Raw genomic sequence first — 21,006 nt, forward strand, 5'->3', positions numbered from 1 at the left:
CATCAAGTGAGACATTCACCAGATATGCAGCTGAATAGATCATTTCACTTCATCTCTGTCCAGCCTATTATTTATTTGCTGTTTGCTGATTGGACTTGTAGTTATACAGACATATTTGATCATGAGCTTTATGCTATATACAGTGACAACAACGACAATAATAACAAGCTTTAATGTCCTGATATTTGGATCAGAAAAAAATATATGGTGCATGTTTTGACATTAAAAATGTGCAGCTTTTTTCCATATCTGATTATGTTACATTTTTCTTGTCTGCTTGTTTGGGAAGGAAGCCATGCATACAACAAAGGTAAAGCACTTGTATTTAGCAAGGTTCCTTTACCAGATTATCGTGCTGATCTTGATGAAAGACATGGATCAACACAAAAAGAGGTACTTCATAACTATTAATCGGGACTTGCAAATTCTCTTACAACTTGAAATATTGAAGATTTTGTCATGTATATGCAGATTAAAATGTCCACAGAAACTGAAAGAAGAGTCGTAAGTCTTTTGGCTAGATCAAAAGATATATCAACCCAAAATAGTTCCACCAGTACATTCACTCAGGCGGAGAAGCAACCTTTATCTAGCGTGCCCATCTCTAGATCTGAATCCTCTTCATCTTTTGATACTATGAAGGAGAAGTTTAGTTTTGAACTTAGGGAGCTGCAGAACTCCAAGAAGGTTCTTGGCTGGTTTTTCTTTTTTATTCTCTAGATGACACTGCTTCATGTGAGATGAAAGTAGTCATTAGTTTGTTGCTTCTACCTGTCATTATATCTTATTTGTATGCGCTCCTTGTAGGCATCCCCGAGCACTAAAGCAATGCTTGCTTTCAGGGAAAAATTACCAGCCTACAAACTCAAGGATGAGTTTTTGAAAGCTGTGGCAGACAATCAGGTAAAATTTCTCTTCCTGGCCATTGTCACTGGAGTATATCATCACATGTCTTGTGTAATCACTATGGCTGAGATCATGCCGTGTCTTTTTGCTGTGCTACAATATTGGGCTTGCATAGAAGTTATGAGTTTTTTTGGCTCTTTTATCATTTCCAAAATTTGGGTTTTAATTTTTATGTTACTAGACTGTCCAAGGTATTGGCAGTATCATAAACAACAAACTTATTTAGGACTGGGATCATGGCAAAATTTTTTAGATGATTAGGATCATTGTCAGGTATAGGTTTCTGGAATTCATTCTTGACGATGTAAAGATGATTTATTTTTGAAGTCGCACCAGATGGAACTGAAGATGTGTATTTCTCATTTTCTCTATCAGTTATTTGTGAAAAATGGTTGGCAATATGAGTAGGAAAAAATTATAGCAGTAACATGTATGATGGATTTAACATGTTATGGGAAATCTTGTTTTCATCATGTCCCTTACATCACAATTATTTTCCTTTGACTGTAAGTTACATCCTCCATTTTGATTTCATATTAATGTTGACATTACCAATTTCATCATTTTAGAAAATAGTTAAATCCTGATAGCAAGGTGAAATTTTGCATTATTGTAAGTTCTAACTGATTGATATACACCAAGTATGAAAGCGTTGTGCTACCATGGGTTGACATGAGACGCTTGTGGACCTCTGTCTTGTGCCCATCATTTACCAACAGTTCAATTCATAGTTTACACCCTCTTCTCTTTAATCCGTTGAAACCTTTGTGAGATCCCTAGATTATAACTATCAGAGAATGAACTTATTGGCATTCTTTTAACAAGTTGCGTTGTATTACCTGATTTATGCATTCTCAGAACAAGGTTTCTTTTCCACGGTGTTTCTTTAACTGCATGGTATTTGGCCAGATAGCCTTACCAATTTGTTTGAACATATAGGTGCTTGTTGTTTCTGGAGAGACAGGTTGTGGCAAGACTACACAGCTACCTCAATTCATATTAGAGCAGGAGATTGAACATCTACGAGGAGCAGATTGTAGTATAATATGTACTCAGCCACGTCGGATATCAGCTATATCTGTCGCAGCACGCATTGCTTCTGAAAGGGGTGAAAGTCTTGGAGAAACTGTTGGTTACCAGATCCGTTTAGAAGCAAAGCGTTCTGAGCAAACACGTTTACTGTTTTGCACAACAGGAGTCTTACTCCGAAGGCTGGTACTCCCTATCTATTTAATGATATCCTGATGGATGAAATTGCATTTTCTATTTCTATCAAAATCTGAATTTGTTTCATTTTATTAAGCTTCTGATCTTTTTTCCCATACAAGAAAATGGCTTTGGCTTCAAGATCTCCCATCTGGATTCATTCAGCAATCATCAAGAGCATCATGTCTATCCCATTCCCATCACTTGTGATGTTTATCTAACCAAAATTAACTCTTCCTAGGCTTCTCATCAAAACATATGACAATAATAATGGACTCATGCAATTCTGAGTCATCTTTTTCTCTACAAAGGAGAGAGAAAAGACAAGATAGAGTAGCACCTCCATAAAAAGAGAAGTGTGTTTCATTAAAATGTGTGACACATGTCGCTACTATAGTAAGTACGATTTCATTGTTGTTGAGGTCAAGCTTGATCATCAATCTGATACACTGACTCTGATCCGGTCTAGCCACTTCCTCAGCAAAACGTATTGTTGCAGTTCACTGAGCTTGAGAGAAGCTAGCCCAAGAGGAATTTAGCCAAGGTGACTCTTCTTGATGTGGTCGGTTCCGAGGTGTCCAGATCCTTTAGAACTTGTGCCTGGGGCATGTTCAGTGAGGCCCCTCCAAGTCAGGATCAGTCCGAGGTGGGGAAAAACAAGTATTTTACATAGTCAGATATAATACTCCTCCTGTACCTAGAGAAGAGGCCCCCTTTGGCCCTAACTGCATATATTTAGTGAAGAATTATCATCCGGTTTATGAGGGAAATGTTCCCTGTCGAGATTTGATGCTGACACAGTGATCATGCTAGTCGGTAATAATGGGGTTTGAGTAATTTGGGGCCACATGTTGCTTATGTTTGGTGTAAAAATATACCCCATATCAATAGTCCTGAGCAAGAATATCACCTCAGTACAACAAGTGTTCTGCCAATACTAGTATGTGCAGCACATGCCTGTGCTTAATGTTGTTACGTACCATTAACACATTGAAGCCATTGCCCTAAAAGAGATACAACTGAAAGCAGTGTATATCTCAAGAAGGTGTTCACTTACTACAAGTGAGTAGACAAGGAGCACCATGGTTCCTGCTGTAGAAGGAAAAAGATCTCAATTCAATTTTGCAGTGGGAGTGGGAAGGATACAACCTCCAAACCACTCGTTGCAGAGAATATGCGGACCAGGCCCTCTCACGGGCTCTTTGTAGTAAAATATATGATAATTTTTTTTCCTGTCATTTTGAGATTGATTTTGTTCTTAAACTTGAATGCTTTCTTAGAAAGCATTTCAATGTTTAATAAAGTTTATTTTCTATATAAGAACCCCAACATGGATCTAATACAGGTTAGCCAAGTTATTTTACTATTGGCATTCATATTGTGAGAGGTCTTGGATCTCTTTTGGTAGGATCTATATGGTGTGTCAATACAAGTTCTTTACCCATAAACACCTATTTATACATGATAGTTTGTAAGGCCAAGAAATTATGGTTGGATATTGTGTCCGTTTCTCTATGGAACAAAGTTCTCTTATTAGTTTAAATTTCTGATTGATAGCTTGGGAGGCCTTTTCCGCCCCTTTGATTGGAGAAATGGTTGTTAGGGTGTTATCCTATCAATCAACCGCTATGAAATTGATGCACCTGAAAGACCTTGTCTCTACTCACAATGATTTACAATCAGTTTTGGATGGAAGACTTTTTGAGCTTAGCAGGCTAAGTTACACTACAAATAGAAAATAGATATTTTTGCCATTTGAATTGATGATCTACAATGATAATAATTGATTTGTGTGATACTTAGATGTAGTACTTATGTTGTGCGGTAAACAACCATTGTGTGCTTCTACTCATAGAACTTGATCAAAAAAACTTGTGCTACTGGAAAGGAGGCTTGTGCTTGAGAAAAAGAATTTCCGTATTGAGATTGAGCAAAAATAATTTGCCATTATGTTGTCACTAACACTGAAGACATGGTTCTTGTTAAGGGGATCTGTGTTGGGAAGATGTAGAAGAGAAGACAAAAGAGAAAAGAAAAGGAAGTTGTCAGAGGAGAAATAGACTGGAGGAGAAAAAAAACTAAAAGAGACGGAAGTGAGAGTGAAAAATAAGTGCCAAGGATAGCAGTTTTGGGTACCAGACCCATGTTGGGCTATGGTTGGATTGCTAGAGATCGGATCCATGCCAGCCTACCAATACACAGTACATTGATATGTGTTGCGATAACAAGAGGGGTGAGAAGAAGAGGAAGTGAAGGGGGAAAGGAGGAGGAGCCATACCAGGAGGACCAGTGGGGACAAACAGGCAGTGCCTGGATTGTGTACTTTAATTGGTAAATATTGGCTGGTAAGAATTAGTCCAGACGAAATTGAGTTCCCTAATAAGTACTATATTGCGGTGGTGTATTATTGCATTAATTCTCCATTCCAAGGTTCATAATTACTAGTCAGGGCTCGGATTGGTACAGTAATGATCCACACCAATGTACCGAGGTGTCACGAATTTAGCTGGTTTTGCCTAAGTCGTGCGGCACCCTTGCGTGTCCGTCCGGAAAGGTTAGCCTTCCCGAAGCCTCCCATTGTCCCTTAGGACCACCAAAAGAGAGAACGGGTTAAAGAAAACGCCTCAATCGAGATCCACAAGCAAACATCTCCGAAAAACACTTCATAGACAATGCAAATTACAAACAGACTTTACAAGCTCTGAACAGTGGCACAATAAAGGGTAAAATGGTCCATTACATAACGAAAATCTCTCGCACGTGTCCACATGACACAACCTTTATTTACAAGCCTAAAGAGGCCACCAACCCAACTAAAATGGGACTATTAAGCCTTCGGCCGCCCCTCTACATTCTGTACAAGGTATGAACATGCCAAAAGACACGGACATACATGAGCATTACATCAAACATCTTGTTTAGAAGTTTATCCGTGACAGAGGGTTGGTATCCAATTGCATGCCGAGTGCTAAGAAAAGCCATACTGAATTCTACATGACTGTATTGCAAGCCTTGCTTTGTTTTTTTATGGGTTGTAGTTACTATATGGTTTTACAAGCTATGATGATGATTGATGGTCATATACTTATACCATTATGTACGATGAATCGAACTATTAGTGCTATCGAGTAATTTGTATAATCATCAACCAAATGCTGTAATTCTTTGTTTCACTATAGGAATCTTATTTCCTTTTTTTGTCTGCGAGTAGCTTAAATGTTAACTACGGTGACCCAAAGGAAAATATAGGTGCTGTCTATGCAACTTTGTGCCATCTGTTGGATGTGGTATATGTAACTAAAAGGAGTGTTATTACGCTGTTTGACTTCCATGCATTTGCCGTACATGTACCCATGCAACCACAGATCACAAGGCATAAATCCAAGCGCCTCTAATTTTAGTATTCTGTATTGAGAAAATTTCTCTTGAATATATTTGATCTCTCTTATGCCTCGAATAGTTTGGTAATAGTTCAGCTATCACATTTCACTTGTATTTCGAATCATACTTTTACATTCAAGTTCAACTTTGTCTTAACTCTTAAAGAGCTATTAATACAAATTATTCTTATATAATAATAAGTTTATTGTCGTATTTAAAGATAACTGACTCTGAAACTTTTGCCTTTACTGGTCAAACTGGCATTAATATGACAGTTTATTGCCTTTCGACGTCCTCGTTGAAGCCTTTGTCGACACTGCAACTCCTCGCCTTTGCTGAGTCTTCAATCTTCTGCTCCAGCTACAATGCGCCTCTTGACTCCCAACTGCTCTCTGCTGTTGTTTTTGAGTAGTCGAACCTTTGATCCGCCATGCTGCTTCAACTCACCAATGACTCTGACTCTGGTGTGGGGTTGGTTGAGTTGTGTTGATCCTTGTTGATTCCTGCGGATCCCCCAGATGAAGGAAAAGACCATCCTTACTGTGCCAGTCTCTCGAATTTCTTATGCTGCTTGAATTGGTTGGATGCTTGTTGGAGCTTTAACGAGCATTGTCTCGCGAACTTTTGAAGTTTTGGGTCCTTCCTCCACAAAATTTGCTCATTGGCTCTTCTTTCGCTTAGTTGTCACATCCAAGTAGGTTCGCATCACTTCCGCTTTCGATTAGCATTTCGTTGGGAAATGAAGCGGACAATCTACTCTCAGTAGCATTGATCACCGTTGGTGAGGATTTGACAACTATTGTCTTCTATTATCTTCGAAGGGTCTTTGAACTTTGTGCAGAGCTCCTCTGCTGGATAGATAAGAGAATTGAGATGCTCGGTTTCGCCCATTCTCTTAAGAGTTGAGAAGGCAAATGTTACTTGACTTCGCCCGCCTCCTCGAGGTTGTACTTCATGCATCGAGCTGGTTACTAGCCTTCGCTTGCTCTTAGCTCATACTTCTGAAGCACTTGAAGTGTTTGCACTCCTTGCGTTGAGTTAGTTACTGTGATTCACCTTCTCAATGCTATCGAACTTCTGGAATGCAGGAAGTTTTCACCCCAACTTGGAGTAATTCTCTCATAGATTTGGTCGCCTCTGGGATTGTACCGTCTTCTCCATCAACCCTTCCGCCTACTCCACTGAGTAGCAAATGTACAACACCACGTACTGTCTGCTTCGTTCATTGGTTATGCACTCTTGCATGACCCGAAGTCCTTCACTTTCGACTATCTTGATGAGAAGTTCATTGACACCGGTCTTACGAAGTTCCTCGGCCTCTGCCCTTCAATCTTGTCTCGGTACTTGGAGATTGCCTCTGCGTGCTCCACCTCCTCGGCCCCTTTCACGACCAAGCGCTCTCCCTCATGAGAGCAAGGGATCAATGACTTTCACGGAAGTCCCGCCTCTACGGTACCATGGCGTTGCCATGCCCATGGCCCTACTATCCGTCGCCTCACATCTACATCCCTTTTCTTCACGATCAGTAGAAATGTCTCCGTGGCACTCCTCTGAGTCCTCCATTCTAACTGATGCTTGATTTTGGGTAGCTAAGTCCCTCTGGACTCGTCGTCGCTTCCTCGCCCCTTTCGACCCCCTGCCTCAACACCTCTGTGTTCTCCAAGCAGTCCGTTTGGTCGATGGAAAGACAGACTACAACTCCTATGCATGGCCTCTGCCATCACGTTGTAGGGTTTGCACCGATTTTGTTCTCCTTAGCTTCCTTGGTAGCAACGTTCGCTTACTCGGCCTTGCCCTCTGACTTGTCGGGCTCCCTTAAGCGAATATGAGCTCTGGAGCAGTCCAACTCTCCAGCTGCTTTGATCATACCTCTGCATGATCAAGTCCCTCCCATGGGACTTACTGGTACTTGCATTCGAACTTTTCCCTTAGTGGAACACAGCCCCTATATGCTGATGACCAAGGTTTTCATCCGATGCAAAATTCGATGCACGCCCGGAAGACCCGCCTCTGCGGTACCATGGCCTTCACTCCTTGAATCCATAGCCCTTCTTGCCGTCGTGTTGTTCACCGAAGTGGAGCTTCCAGTAGCTCCCGATCATACCTCTATATGATCTAGTCCCTCCCGGGACTATATCGTGTGTATCGCATTGCCACGAACTATTCCACCACAATCCGTTGCACCATGTCGCCTCCTGGTGACATCTCCATTGCATTCTGATCCTTGTGGAATAAACTTGAATTGTGAACCCTCCATGTGTGGCCTCTGCCAATACATCGCGGGGTCTCCTCCACCTTCGATTTTGTTCGCTCCTTTGGCAATCGACCTTCATCCACCCACTCTTGGGTCACACCTAGATGAAGCACCGCTCTAGGACAGTCCGTCGCCTAGTAGCTCCCGAAGTCCACTGACTTCACTGTAATTTGTGCACCATTGTTTGGATCCTGGGCCTCTGCCCCTACCAGCACAATCTCCGCTACGCACCGCTTCCTTCATGGCAACTTGAATAACAACACTGTGGCATATTCTTCAAGAGTACCCATCTCTGCGTCCTCTTGCCCCGTGCTAAGGTCTTCTGAACTCAACTTCGCCTCCGCAAATTGAGTCACCTTAGTTCCTCCATCAAATGCTCCTCCGAGATAAGGTGCATGTGCCCCGAAGCTCCCTTCGTCTTTGGCACCATGCAAGATGAGTCCGCTCCGTCAGAATGAAGGACCCATGGAATAACATGATCTTACTCTTGCCTCTGCAAGAGTTCATGTCCTTGACCTCTGTCTAAGGAAAGCACTATGCCTCTGCTCCATGTTCCAACTTCTATGCTAGCTCCCTTCGAGCGGCTTAAGTACTTCGCCAAGTTACCCCCAAGTTGCTCCGCTCCTCGTTTTTGCATTGAGTTGATGGTGGCCCTCGCGCCCACCATTCCACAGGTCAGCCCTCCCTTGAGTCTGATCTCCATATCGACTCCAAGTGTGCCTTCATTTAAGTTGCTTTGGGTCGCTCCCCCACTTAATCTCGCAATGCGTCCACCAATGCATTCTCTCAAGCGAGATCATGCGACGACTCCTCGTCGCTTGCTCAGTCCATCGAGCTTCGTGGAGTTGTTGTTTGTTGAGGTACTCCTCCTCAACATGTGAGGTCTGTCTCACATGATTCTTCCTCTGGAGAGCCGGGACTTATCCCTCCTGGATAACTGTCCCATTGGAGCAACATCTCTCTTCGTTTCGGAGACCACCATCCCCTTGGACTACTCCGATCTGCTGAACAAACTATGCATTGTTCTGCCTCATGCAAACGCACTTGCTAGATTGCGACTCCCCGTCAATACAGTCCCAACTGCACCCCTCAAGGCCTAGCAACATGCTGAACTCGTTGCACACTTCAGCCTCTTACGGACGTATCCTTCACATGCAGAAGAGAAAGTTTCAATGCTCCATGGCGCTGAGTTTCTGTCGCCTTGGGATGGCCGCGAACATTCCATCGTCCGCATACAAGCCCATGCATGAGTACCAAATTCTTTGAGTTAGCAATTCCCCTCACCTCTGTGAGCTTTGCATAACTCTTTTGGTCGTTGAGCAACTCATTCCACCTTGGATAGTCTCATCCTTTACCAAGCGCCTCGCTTGCCTTGAGCACCATCAAGTATGGTTGTCAACGTTAAGCTGTAGCTCAAACTCAGCCATCCCAACCTTTGTGCGCTCCACATTCTTCCAAGCTTGCCTGTTCTCGTGGTGCCTCTTGCGCGAAGGGTTGGCCATTCCTCTGAATGCCAATCTCGGATGCCCGCTCCTCTGAGCGACTCCTTTTCCCTACATCTCCATGCCCGTTTTCCCCCAAACGGTCGCGCGTGTGCTGACTGCCCTCAACGCAGCCTCGCTAGGTCCCCCACGTTTGCATGCTAAGTGTTTCTATGAGTGCTTGTCCCGTTCTGATACCATCTGTCACGGACTTGGCTGGTTTTGCCTAAGTCGTGCGGCACCCTTGCGTGTCCGTCCGCAAAGGTCAGCCTCCCCGAAGCCTCTCATTATCTCTTAGGATCACCAAAAGAGAGAACGGGTTAGAGAAAACGCCTCAATCGGGATCCACAAGCAAACATCTCCGAAAAACACTTCATAGACAATGCAAATTACAAACAGACTTTACAAGCTCTGAACAGTGGCACAATAAAGGGTAAAATAGTCCATTATAGAACGAAAATCTCTCGCACGTGTCCACATGACACAACCTTTATTTACAAGCCTAAAGAGGCCACCAACCCAACTAAAATGGGACTATTAAGCCTTCGGCTGCCCCTCTACATTCTGTACAAGGTATGAACATGCCAAAAGACACGGACATACATGAGCATTACATCAAACATCTTGTTTAGAAGTTTATCCGTGACAGAGGGTTGGTATCCAATTGCATGCCGAGTGTTAAGAAAAGCCATACTGAATTCTACATGACTGTATTGCAAGCCTTGCTTTGTTTTTTTATGGGTTGTAGTTACTATATGGTTTTACAAGCTATGATGATGATTGATGGTCATATACTTATACCATTATGTACGATGAATCGAACTATTAGTGCTATCGAGTAATTTGTATAATCATCAACCAAATGCTGTAATTCTTTGTTTCACTATAGGAATCTTATTTCCTTTTTTTGTCTGCGAGTAGCTTAAATGTTAACTACGGTGGCCCAAAGGAAAATATAGGTGCTGTCTATGCAACTTTGTGCCATCTGTTGGATGTGGTATATGTAACTAAAAGGAGTGTTATTACGCTGTTTGACTTCCATGCATCTGCCGTACATGTACCCATGCAACCACAGATCACAAGGCATAAATCCAAGCGCCTCTAATTTTAGTATTCTGTATTGAGAAAATTTCTCTTGAATATATTTGATCTCTCTTATGCCTCGAATAGTTTGGTAATAGTTCAGCTATCACATTTCACTTGTATTTCGAATCATACTTTTACATTCAAGTTCAACTTTGTCTTAACTCTTAAAGAGCTGTTAATACAAATTATTCTTATATAATAATAAGTTTATTGTCGCATTTAAAGATAACTGACTCTGAAACTTTTGCCTTTACTGGTCAAACTGGCATTAATATGACAGGTTCAGGAGCCAGACCTTGCAGGTGTTAGTCATCTACTTGTTGATGAAATTCATGAAAGAGGCATTAATGAGGATTTCCTCATTATAATTTTGCGTGATCTTCTGCCACGGCGACCTGACCTTCGGCTAATATTAATGAGTGCTACTTTGAATGCTGATCTCTTTTCCAGATACTTTGGAAATGCACCAGTCATCCACATACCGGTATTCTTAACTTTTATGCACACTTTAGTTACTATGCTTGTGTCCATTTTTTTACAAATCGGGAAATAATTTTCTTACATTGCTTTTTTGTTTTTGGAGGGTTTTACTTTTCCTGTGGCAGAACTGTTTCTAGAGGACATAGTGGAAAAGACTCGATACAAGATTAAGCATGAGTTGGATAATTATCAAGGGAACTCGAGGAGGAGAAGAAGGCAACCATCGGCAAAAAGTGATCCTTTGACAGAAATGTTTGAGGTAGATGCCCTCTCTTAATTTTCATGTTGAATTACTTTATACCTTTGAAAAAGCAAATTTAAGTTCTCCTAAAATTGCGTGTTTATACTCTCGTTTTCATTACATGCAACATAAAGTTCCATGTCATGATAAATGACAAGTAATTAATTATATTATTTAATATTAATAATGAGAGATAGTTCCTGATAACATAGTACTTAAAGAATATAAAGATAACAATTAACAATAACTTAAGAAATGTGAAAGTTAAATATTTAATTAAAACATAAAATAGTATACCTAATCATATCATCGTATCTATTATCAGAAGATAGTCATCATGGCTTGGATCTCAATTATCAAATATAAAAGCCTTAGCCTAAGTTGGTACACCTTGGCCCTCCATCTATTTTGTCTGCGTGCTATCATTTACCTTGAAGAAACAACCTTTTTGGTTGAGAAAATTATTGAGAACTTGCTACCTGTTCGATGGTGATTTTGTTATTCCATCAGTGAATATCTTTGAGGCCAGAGTCACCTAAAATTATCTTCAAGGATGATCTGATCATTTTCAGCCAATCACCTCCCAGCATAGGTTAACTTACCAATCTTAGAGATGGATAACATGCTTTGATTGGTTTTATTCTTGTTGTCATGATTGTCATTCTAGGTACTTATGTGTGTCAATTATCCTTATATTTGATAGATGTAACAATAGGTTTGTTATGTTGATTTTCATGATGATAATTACTAAGTAAAGACCCCTTGAAAATTAACAAAAGGATTTGCATACAATTTATTGTGATTGTGACGAGTTCTCTGGGTGCTTTCTGATGCAAATTGCTGACTTTGATGTGGTGCAATACTTGAGATAGGGTTAGTTTCATCTTACTGTTTCCTACTCAATGGCCTATAAAAAAGTCACATTCTTTTGTCATATAGGATGTTGATGTTGATATACAGTACAAGAACTACAGCTTTCCTACAAGACAGTCTCTTGAAGCCTGGGATGGTGGACAACTGGATCTGGGTCTTGTAAGATCTTGAACTTTACCTGATTTAAGCTTCTTCGTAATTTGCTTGTCTGCAGTTTCATGTGTTTTCTATGACACTTCTCGTGACTTTTGGATGTGTTAATTTTAAGCCATTTAAGTGAAGACTGCTAGAATAGACCTATTTAAGGCATATTTCTGATAACTGCTACTTATTATTAGAAAGTTGTCAGTTGCACTGAATGACATTCAGCTAGTGCATTTGTTACTAGACTGCATGAAGGCACTCTAAAAGCCTTAGGAGCAACAGGAAGCTTTTTCTCCCTTTTGTTGTGATTATTTTATTAATTTCTCATAATATGTGGAAACAAATCCAAAAATAATCATTCTGTACGAGCAAATGGCATCTGGATTTCTTTTTCATCAGTGAGATCAAATTGTTAGGAGACTGAAAGCTGAACTAATTGATATTATCTCTGTTTTACCTTTTGCCTACTTCATTAGTGATCAGAGGACAGTTTTAGCCAGTACAACAGGTTCCTGAGGTTTCAGATAGGGTTGAAATAAATAATCTAGTAAGATAGTTGTAGTATAGAACACTAGAAGTGCTATTTCGGTGACAAACAGACACAAATATACATATAAAAAATTAACCAAATATCACGTCTATTACCTTTTACATGATTGACAGTTCCTCAACTGGATTTGACTTAGTACCATCTTCCTCCAGAAGTGCTTCCCCATAGCATCTTCCTGCAGTTTCTCTTAAAAGAGAAATTATGGCCAGCTGTCAAACTGCACCAAACAAAATTTTCTGATATGTCCTCAAACGAAACAAATTGTAGAACTACTGGTATTCACCCAAAATTAGTTAGAGAAACTTGTAGGTAATGGTTCAACTTCAATGCAGCATGAACTGACTTCCAGTTTGCTGGAGTTTCTGATGGAGATGTTTCTCCCTTTCAAATCTCACCAGAATGCATAACTGAATAATGTTCTCCATTGCCAATCAGACTCGCATGGGCTCACGTGTATTTTCCTCTCTGCACAAGGATTAGATGGCTCAAATACTGATCAGTATATTTTTATTATTTTTGTGAATAATACCTGCGGTACATGTCAGTATATTGGTACCAGTCTGATGATGTATTGGAATCCATATTGGACTGATATTTTAAATCATGATTGTCACATTTTTATATTTCTTTCTTTTTACTTTCTATAATGATGTGTTCTAGATGGATCCCCTGAATGTCGTACTTTCATCTCTTCTTTTACTTGGTCCCAAAGTTTATGTCAGGTAAATGTGATTTCCCCAGCTATTAAATGAATGGTGTATAAGAAAAATATGTATTTTATAATTATATGTATATATTTTTAAACAAGGTTTGCAATTTCGTACCATACCGGAGTTTCGACGTTCGCTCGGTACGGTACGAAATTGTATACCGAGCGGCAAGGTTCGTTGTACTGTACCGTACCGACATTTTGACCTGGGTTCGGTATGGTACGGTACCAGTGTACCGGCGGTACATCAGGGCATACCGAGCAGTACGCCCTGGTGTACCAAATATTTTTTTATTTTTTTCATACTGTAGCAGTGCTACAATATAGTATTGTAGTACTGTAGCGGTACCGGACGGTCTGCGTACCGGTAACATGTCGGACCGGTTCGTACCGCCCGGTACGGGCGGTATGCTTCGGTATGGCGGACCTTGCCGAGCTGTAACGGACAAACTTCTAAACAAGATGTTGGATGTAATGCTTATGTCTGTCCGTTGTCTCTTGGCATGTTCATGCCTTGTACAGCAGGTAGAGGGGCGGCCGAAGGCTAAATAGTCCCATGTTAGTTGGGTTGGTGGCCTCTTTAGGCTTGTAAATAAAGGTTGTGTCATGTGGACACGTGCGAGAGCTTTTCGGTCTGTAATGGACCATTTTACCTTTTGTTGTGCAACTATTCAGAGCTTGTAAAGTCTGTTTGTAATTTGCATTGTCTATGAAGTGTTTTTCGGACATATTTGCTTGTGGATCCCGATTGAGGCGTTCTCTTTAACCCGTTCTCTCTTTTGTTGGTCCTAAGGGACAATGGGAGGCTTCGGGGAGGCTGACCTTTGCGGACGGACGCGCGAGGGTGCCGCACGCCTTAGGCAAAACCAGCTAAGGTCGTGACAGAGCGGTTTACCGTTCGATGTGTGTGTGTGTATATATATATATAATATATAATCCGAAAAAGGTGACGTCGCGTCGCCGAACGTTACCTTTTTCTAATATATATATATATATATATATATATATATATAATTTTATTTTATTTTATTTTATTTTTTCGTTCCGCCCGGTAGCGGACGATCTGTGTACCGGTATGTCATCGGACCGGTATGTACCGCCCATACCGGACGGTATCATTCGGTATTGTCTACCTTGTTTTCAAATGCAAGTCATGTACAGATGCCTCTGATGATCAGGCAAACTAATATGTTCAGTAGCTGGAATTACTCTATCCATTTCAGTTGTCTGTACCACAAAAGTACCTTTATTCTATAGAGGTGTGTTCATCTGCAATAGCTATTTATTATGTATCTTTTGTCTTAACTTTTAGGTGGAAGCAACTATCGAACATATTTTATAATTATATGTATATATTTTCAAATGCAAGTCATGAACAGATGCCTCTGATGATCAGACAAACAAATATGTTCATTAGCTGGAATTACTCTATATCCATTTCAGTTCTGTACCACAAAAGCACCTTTATTCTATAGAGGTGCGTTCATCTGCAATAGCTATTTATTATGTATCTTTTGTCTTAACTTTTAGGTGGAAGCAACTATCGAACATATTTGCTGCCATGAAGGGGATGGAGCTATCCTTGTATTCCTTACGGGTTGGGATGAGATATCTAAGCTGCTTGAAAAAATTAAAGGGAACACTTATCTTGGGAATTCTAGCAAGTTTCTTGTTCTTCCTTTGCATGGTTCAATGCCCACTGTCAATCAACGTGAAATTTTTGACAGACCTCCAAGTAATATGAGGCAAGTTCTCTTGGTAAAACTTTGAAAAGAACTAGCTCAGCTGCTGCATTGAGAATTATGTTATTATTCATTGTCAGTAATGTTACGCTTGCATGATATCACACATAACTCTGTTCACCAAGTTTTATGTTTTTTGGTAGGCTTTCCAAAGTTGTTTTTGTAACTTATCTGTACTGCTTATATCTGCAAGTTTGTCACAGTAAACAAATCGGATGCAAAAGTGATGTTATTTTCTGTATAAAATGATACCATTGTTATGAAGGGAGATAGCTACTATGTCTAAGGCTTTTAAATAGGCTTTGATGTTTCTGTTAAATGAATGGAGACAGCTACTATGTATGGTGCAGGAGGTATTTATCGGTCTGACAATCTATCGGTACGTGGACTAGGGTAAATTGAGTAGTGTGCCCAGTATAGGGCCCATACCAATTGGTATAGGGTGGTACAGGTCCTGTAGCAAGCAATTTCTTTAATTTTTTATTTTTTAGGATTTTACAAAACTCAATATGTGCTGTTGTACCAATACTTGGTGCACTGGTATGGTACATGAAATTGTGAACCTTGATTTTTCATGCTGAAATAAGGTGAGACACTGGAATCCTATATGGATATCCATCTATAGATCATCAATCTAAATTGAGGAATTTTGCTTTTGAATGTGAGATTGTGGAAGTTAACATCTTTGTGTTTTTATACACTCGAATTATTTGTTTTTAGATTTGAAGTTCATTCAACTTTGTGTCATGACAGCCAGATTTTTGAATGAGCAAACTTGAGTTTGAGTTTTTTTTCCTAATAATGGTAAATACTAGGAGAGGTAGATACACGGGAAAATTGTTTGCCTGCATGTCGAGAACAGAAAATAACTTGTATTTTTTTTTAAACTGTGATGCTAGAGGTTGTGTGTGTAGTGTGCATTTGTAGCATTATGCTTTTTCTTTTTACACTTTGTTAAAGTGCTGATAGCGGCCATTAAAGCCTAGGAGGCCTCGTTTTTAAGGATTCTAAACACTTCTCTTTGTGAAGAGACATACAGGATTTTGGCATCTGAACATGTATGAAATTCTGTTGATATTTCAGGAAGATTGTTCTAGCGACAAATATTGCAGAAAGTAGCATTACAATAGATGATGTTGTTTATGTCATTGATTGTGGAAAAGCAAAAGAAACAAGTTATGATGCTCTCAATAAACTGGCTTGCCTGTTACCGTCATGGATATCAAAGGCTTCAGCACATCAGGTAAATCATTTAAACTTTGAAGTTGGATAAATATTATAGATTCAATGTAACAACTGATTGTCAGAGTATATGCACAGAGAAGGGGACGTGCAGGTCGAGTTCAACCTGGGGTGTGTTATAGGTTGTACCCAAAAATTCTTCATGATGCTATGCCCCAGTATCAATTACCTGAAATTCTTCGAACCCCTTTACAAGAACTATGCCTTAATATTAAAAGCTTACAGCTTGGAGCAATTGCAACATTCTTGGCCAAGGCACTTCAGCCTCCTGATCCGCTCTCTGTTAAAAATGCAATTGAAATTTTGAAAACTATTGGAGCGCTAGATGACACCGAGGAGCTTACTGCATTAGGTGTGTCATGGTGCGATGTAATTAATTGAAGTTCTCCACTGAAGCACATTTTGTTCCTCACTAGTGTTCTTAAATGTATTTTAATTGATACAGGACGCCATCTGTGCATGCTTCCTTTGGATCCAAATATTGGAAAGATGCTGCTTATGGGGTCTATATTCCAGTGCCTAGATCCAGCACTGACAATTGCTGCTGCTCTTGCACATCGTGACCCATTTGTTCTACCAATAAATAGAAAAGAAGAAGCTGATGCTGTAAAAAGATCCTTTGCTGGTGACTCTTGCAGGTAGGATTACCCATTGCTCGCCTTACTTGATTGATCTTGTTAGGTTCATAGTATACGAAATTATCTGTCACAGAAATTCAATAGTCGCTGCCCTTATTTTTGGAGGAAAAACCCTGCTACTCTGTGTTACATTGTGTTCCGAAAATCCTGCAGTGCTCAAGTTTATTGAGTTTTTAAGAATAACTAACATTGCTCATCTTGTTTTGTAATCATTTTAATGCTTCACAGGGGATTTTATCTTATTAGCACTATAGTATAGGAAGTTACTGGCATTTTATGTTCTTAGCCCTGATCAATGAAATAGCCAAGTGCCTTATGCACAAGTTTGATGGAGTCCTGAACTTTTTGCAGTGATCACATAGCTCTTTTAAAAGCTTTTGAAGCATGGAAGGGTGCTAAACGCAGTGGAAGAGAACGAGCTTTCTGTTGGGAGAATTTCTTGTCCCCCATAACCTTGCAAATGATGGACGACATGAGAAACCAGTTCTTGGATCTATTATCTGACATAGGTTTTGTGAACAAGGCTAAAGGTGCCAAGGTTTGTATTCTGGGCTCATGCTCGTGTCCATATGGTTCCACTTTACAGTATCTTCTTTTTTTGGGATAGATATTCACGAGAGAACTTTGATATTTTTACAAACTTTTTTACTTTGGATCTGCTGACTTTTGTGACCCTTGGATTCGTTACTCTGAAGCTAGTTATCGTTGTGGATTCTTAAAAATTGTTTAAAGCTGGAATAGGAAAGAGACGTATAAGAAGATAAGGTGCATACTGTACTTTTATTTGATCATGTAAATGCATTTCTATTTTACAGAAATGCATAGAAAACTATAAAGTATACACCATGGATTAAGATTTTTCACTTGGTATCATTCATACTTCTATTTGATCATTTACTCCCCCTATATTGATCAATTAGCAAACTGATTTATGTAATAAAACAAGGGGGTGCATTTAACTATATTAACTGTGTATGTTACTTGTGAATTTCCTGATAATTATAGAAATGATGTTATGTGTTGGATTGACAAGGTTTAGGTTTCCCAAAAGCCTTGTGAAAATAATTGAGATATTTCTGACATGAATTCTAGGTAATGCAAAGTTTAGTGGGAAACATAATTCCTGGCAACTATCCTCGAGCTATGCTAGCTAAACTTCTAAAATGAAACAGTCGGAAATATCTTAACTGTGTATGTTAGTTATGAATTTCCTGATAATTATAGAAATGGTGTTATGTGTTGGATTGACAAGGTTTAGGTTTCCCAAAAACCTTGAGAAAATAATTGAATGATATTTCCGACATGAATTCCAGGTAATACAAAGTTTAGTGGGAAACAGAATTCCTGGCAACTATCCTCGAGCTATGCTAGCTAAACTTCTAATATGAAACAGTCCCGACACATTTGATACTTATAAATCTTCAAACTGCTTGCATGGTCGAATGGCTCACATGAAAAAGACTTAGCTCCCTATATTTGAGAGATGCTTAGAAGATGTTTAGAGATATTGATTGGAGATGGAGATAGTTGGACAATGACAAAGCAACTAGAAGTTCAGGATGGCAAGAGACACTGAGACAGATGATGGACACTTCGAGTCAGAGATCAAGAGCCAAATCAGAAGAGAGACCGTGACTGATAGCAAGATCAAGAGAGATCAACAGCAAAAGAGAGAATGTGAAATTGGAGAAAGAGAGATTGCCATGGTGATCAGTAGAACTTACCAGAGAGAGAGAGAGCACCAGCAACCAGCGTGAACAGGGACTGCCTCAAGTGATCATCTTGGGGTACCTCTTGTAGTTTACAGGGGTGCAGGGGTATCCAGACTAGGATGGGTTTTTAGGATGGTACTCCAGCAGAAAACCATTTCTAAATAAAATGTTCCCTTGATGGAAAAGGTTTTATTTGGTATGCACTTCTCAATGTATGCACTTCTCAAGGTTTTACAGAGATCAAGAGCCAAATCAGAAGAGAGACCGAGACTGATAGTAAAATCAAGAGAGATCAACAGCAAAGCGAGAATGTGAAATGGAGAAAGAGAGATTGCCATGGCGGCCAGTAGGACTTACCAGAGAGAGAGAGAGAGAGAGAGAGCACCAGCAACCAGTGTGAACAGGGACTACCTTAAGTGATCATCTTGGGGTACCTCTTGTAATTTACAGGGGTGCAGGGGCAATTGGAACAATTGCAGGGGTATCCAGACTAAGATGGGTTTTTAGGATGGTACTCCAGCAAAAAACCCTTTCTAAATAAAATGTTCCCTTGACAGAAAAAGATTTTATTTGGTATGCACTTCTCAATGTATATGTATCTTTGAATTTGCTTTATCGTGGTTATATTCAGAGAATTATTCATGTTGTGCTACTTCGAAACAAAGGAAAGCTCATAATATTATCCTATTTTGATAATGGTACATAATTGTCAATTGCTGGCAAAGGCTCCTGAAAGACAATTGAGAACAAGACATGTGGCGAAATACCAAATAGCTGTGACCACTCTATTGTTGTTGCTTTTAGGATCTTCTAAATGAGTGTCTGTTGGTGTCTTGGCACTTCTAATCACTATATATGCATCCTTCTGAATATGGTGTTGTATGCATATGATGTTCTTGTATGTTTGATTGCAGGCATATAACCACTATGGAGATGATATGGAAATGATATGTGCCGTTCTGTGTGCTGGGCTTTACCCTAATGTTATCCAATGCAAAAGGAGAGGGAAGAGGACAGCATTTTACAGCAAAGATGTTGGGAAAGTTGATATTCATCCTTCCTCTGTTAATGCAGGGGTCCATCTATTCCCTTTGCCTTACATGATTTACAGCGACAAAGTGAAAACCTCAAGTATATATATCAGGGATTCGACAAATATTTCAGACTATGCTTTGCTCTTGTTTGGAGGCAGCCTCATGCCAAGTAAATCTGGAGAGGGCATCGAGATGCTGGGTGGATACCTTCACTTTTCGGCACCAAAGAGTACACTACATCTTATTCAGGTAAGGAAAGCCTCCTAATCGAAATAATGTACAAGAAGAATACATCTGAATATATATATATATATATATATATATATATATATATATATATATATATATGACCTTGTTTTTAAGTCTAATTTAAATGCTTGATAGTGGTTAGGGTACCATCCCACGAGGCATATGCCAACAGGGGGACCTGTCATATATTTATTGAGTTAATGCTGATTTAGTCTATTTCGGTTTGCTTTCCCATCAAAAAATAAAGATCTTACTCAGGAAAAAAAGCTTATTGATTGAAGCATCAGGTGAGCAAATTCAAAGCATATTATTCTCTTTTTAATAAAAAGCACACCAATCTTGGAATGATGCTTTGCTGAACTAGTAGGAACAATGTAAGACCTGCTGTGATTTTGAATGAGATTAACGGGATAAAGAAACGATGAGTTGCTGATCATATATGTTGGATTATTGTGCCTTGTAAATACTTATGTCATGATTCTTACAAGTTAGGCTGCTCAAATTGCATATTAATCACTGAATTTTGACAGAGATTGAGAGGAGAGCTTGACAAACTGTTGCAAAGGAAAATTGAGGAGCCAGCGCTTGATGTCCATTCGGAGGGTATTGATGTTGTTGCTGCAGCTGTCGAACTTTTGCACAGCCAGAATGTCTACCACTGAATGATATATATATATATATATATATATATAGAGAGAGAGAGAGAGAGAGAGAGAGAGAGTATTCCTATCTTCTCATCCTTCAGCAATTTATATAAGCAAGATAGAAGCTGCACGTCCTCCTTCCAACAGTGATTCTGCTTCTCGTTTGAGCGTTCTTATTCCCATAGGAGATGTGAAACTATGGCACTTTATTTTTGCTATCATATGGCATGATTTTTGTGATCCAATGATGACACAGAAAAATAGTAGATTATAATGATTCCTTGGTTAACTGTTCCTGAAAACTTTTTGTTGTCCGGCTTCATTCAATATTGTGGTATTTGTTTTTAAAATATTTTTCATTAATTATCGAGTGGGTATATCCATGGAAATTGATTCCTGGTCGATATTCAAAATTTTGCTTCATACTATTACTG

The 21,006-nt window shown here is 39.7% G+C and overlaps 1 protein-coding gene across 1 annotated transcript in view; it reads left to right on the forward strand.

Annotated features, from left to right (window-relative positions):
- The window catches only part of LOC135620178 (DExH-box ATP-dependent RNA helicase DExH1-like), a 35,872-nt gene extending 14,998 nt beyond the window's left edge, over window positions 1–20,874 (forward strand). The window contains exons 11-24 of the mRNA XM_065122901.1: window positions 294–393; window positions 472–687; window positions 808–903; window positions 1,846–2,121; window positions 10,595–10,798; window positions 10,898–11,053; window positions 11,975–12,067; window positions 14,842–15,060; window positions 16,141–16,296; window positions 16,374–16,647; window positions 16,741–16,933; window positions 17,285–17,471; window positions 19,560–19,928; window positions 20,459–20,874. Of these exons, the coding sequence (XP_064978973.1) occupies window positions 294–393; window positions 472–687; window positions 808–903; window positions 1,846–2,121; window positions 10,595–10,798; window positions 10,898–11,053; window positions 11,975–12,067; window positions 14,842–15,060; window positions 16,141–16,296; window positions 16,374–16,647; window positions 16,741–16,933; window positions 17,285–17,471; window positions 19,560–19,928; window positions 20,459–20,590 (2,671 nt within the window). The 3' untranslated portion in view covers window positions 20,591–20,874. The remainder of the gene's footprint in view (window positions 1–293; window positions 394–471; window positions 688–807; window positions 904–1,845; window positions 2,122–10,594; window positions 10,799–10,897; window positions 11,054–11,974; window positions 12,068–14,841; window positions 15,061–16,140; window positions 16,297–16,373; window positions 16,648–16,740; window positions 16,934–17,284; window positions 17,472–19,559; window positions 19,929–20,458) is intronic.
- Window positions 20,875–21,006: the final 132 nt, after the last annotated feature.

Source organism: Musa acuminata, chromosome BXJ2-8 (assembly GCF_036884655.1).
Source record: "Musa acuminata AAA Group cultivar baxijiao chromosome BXJ2-8, Cavendish_Baxijiao_AAA, whole genome shotgun sequence".
In the NCBI taxonomy this organism is placed as follows: domain Eukaryota; kingdom Viridiplantae; phylum Streptophyta; class Magnoliopsida; order Zingiberales; family Musaceae; genus Musa; species Musa acuminata.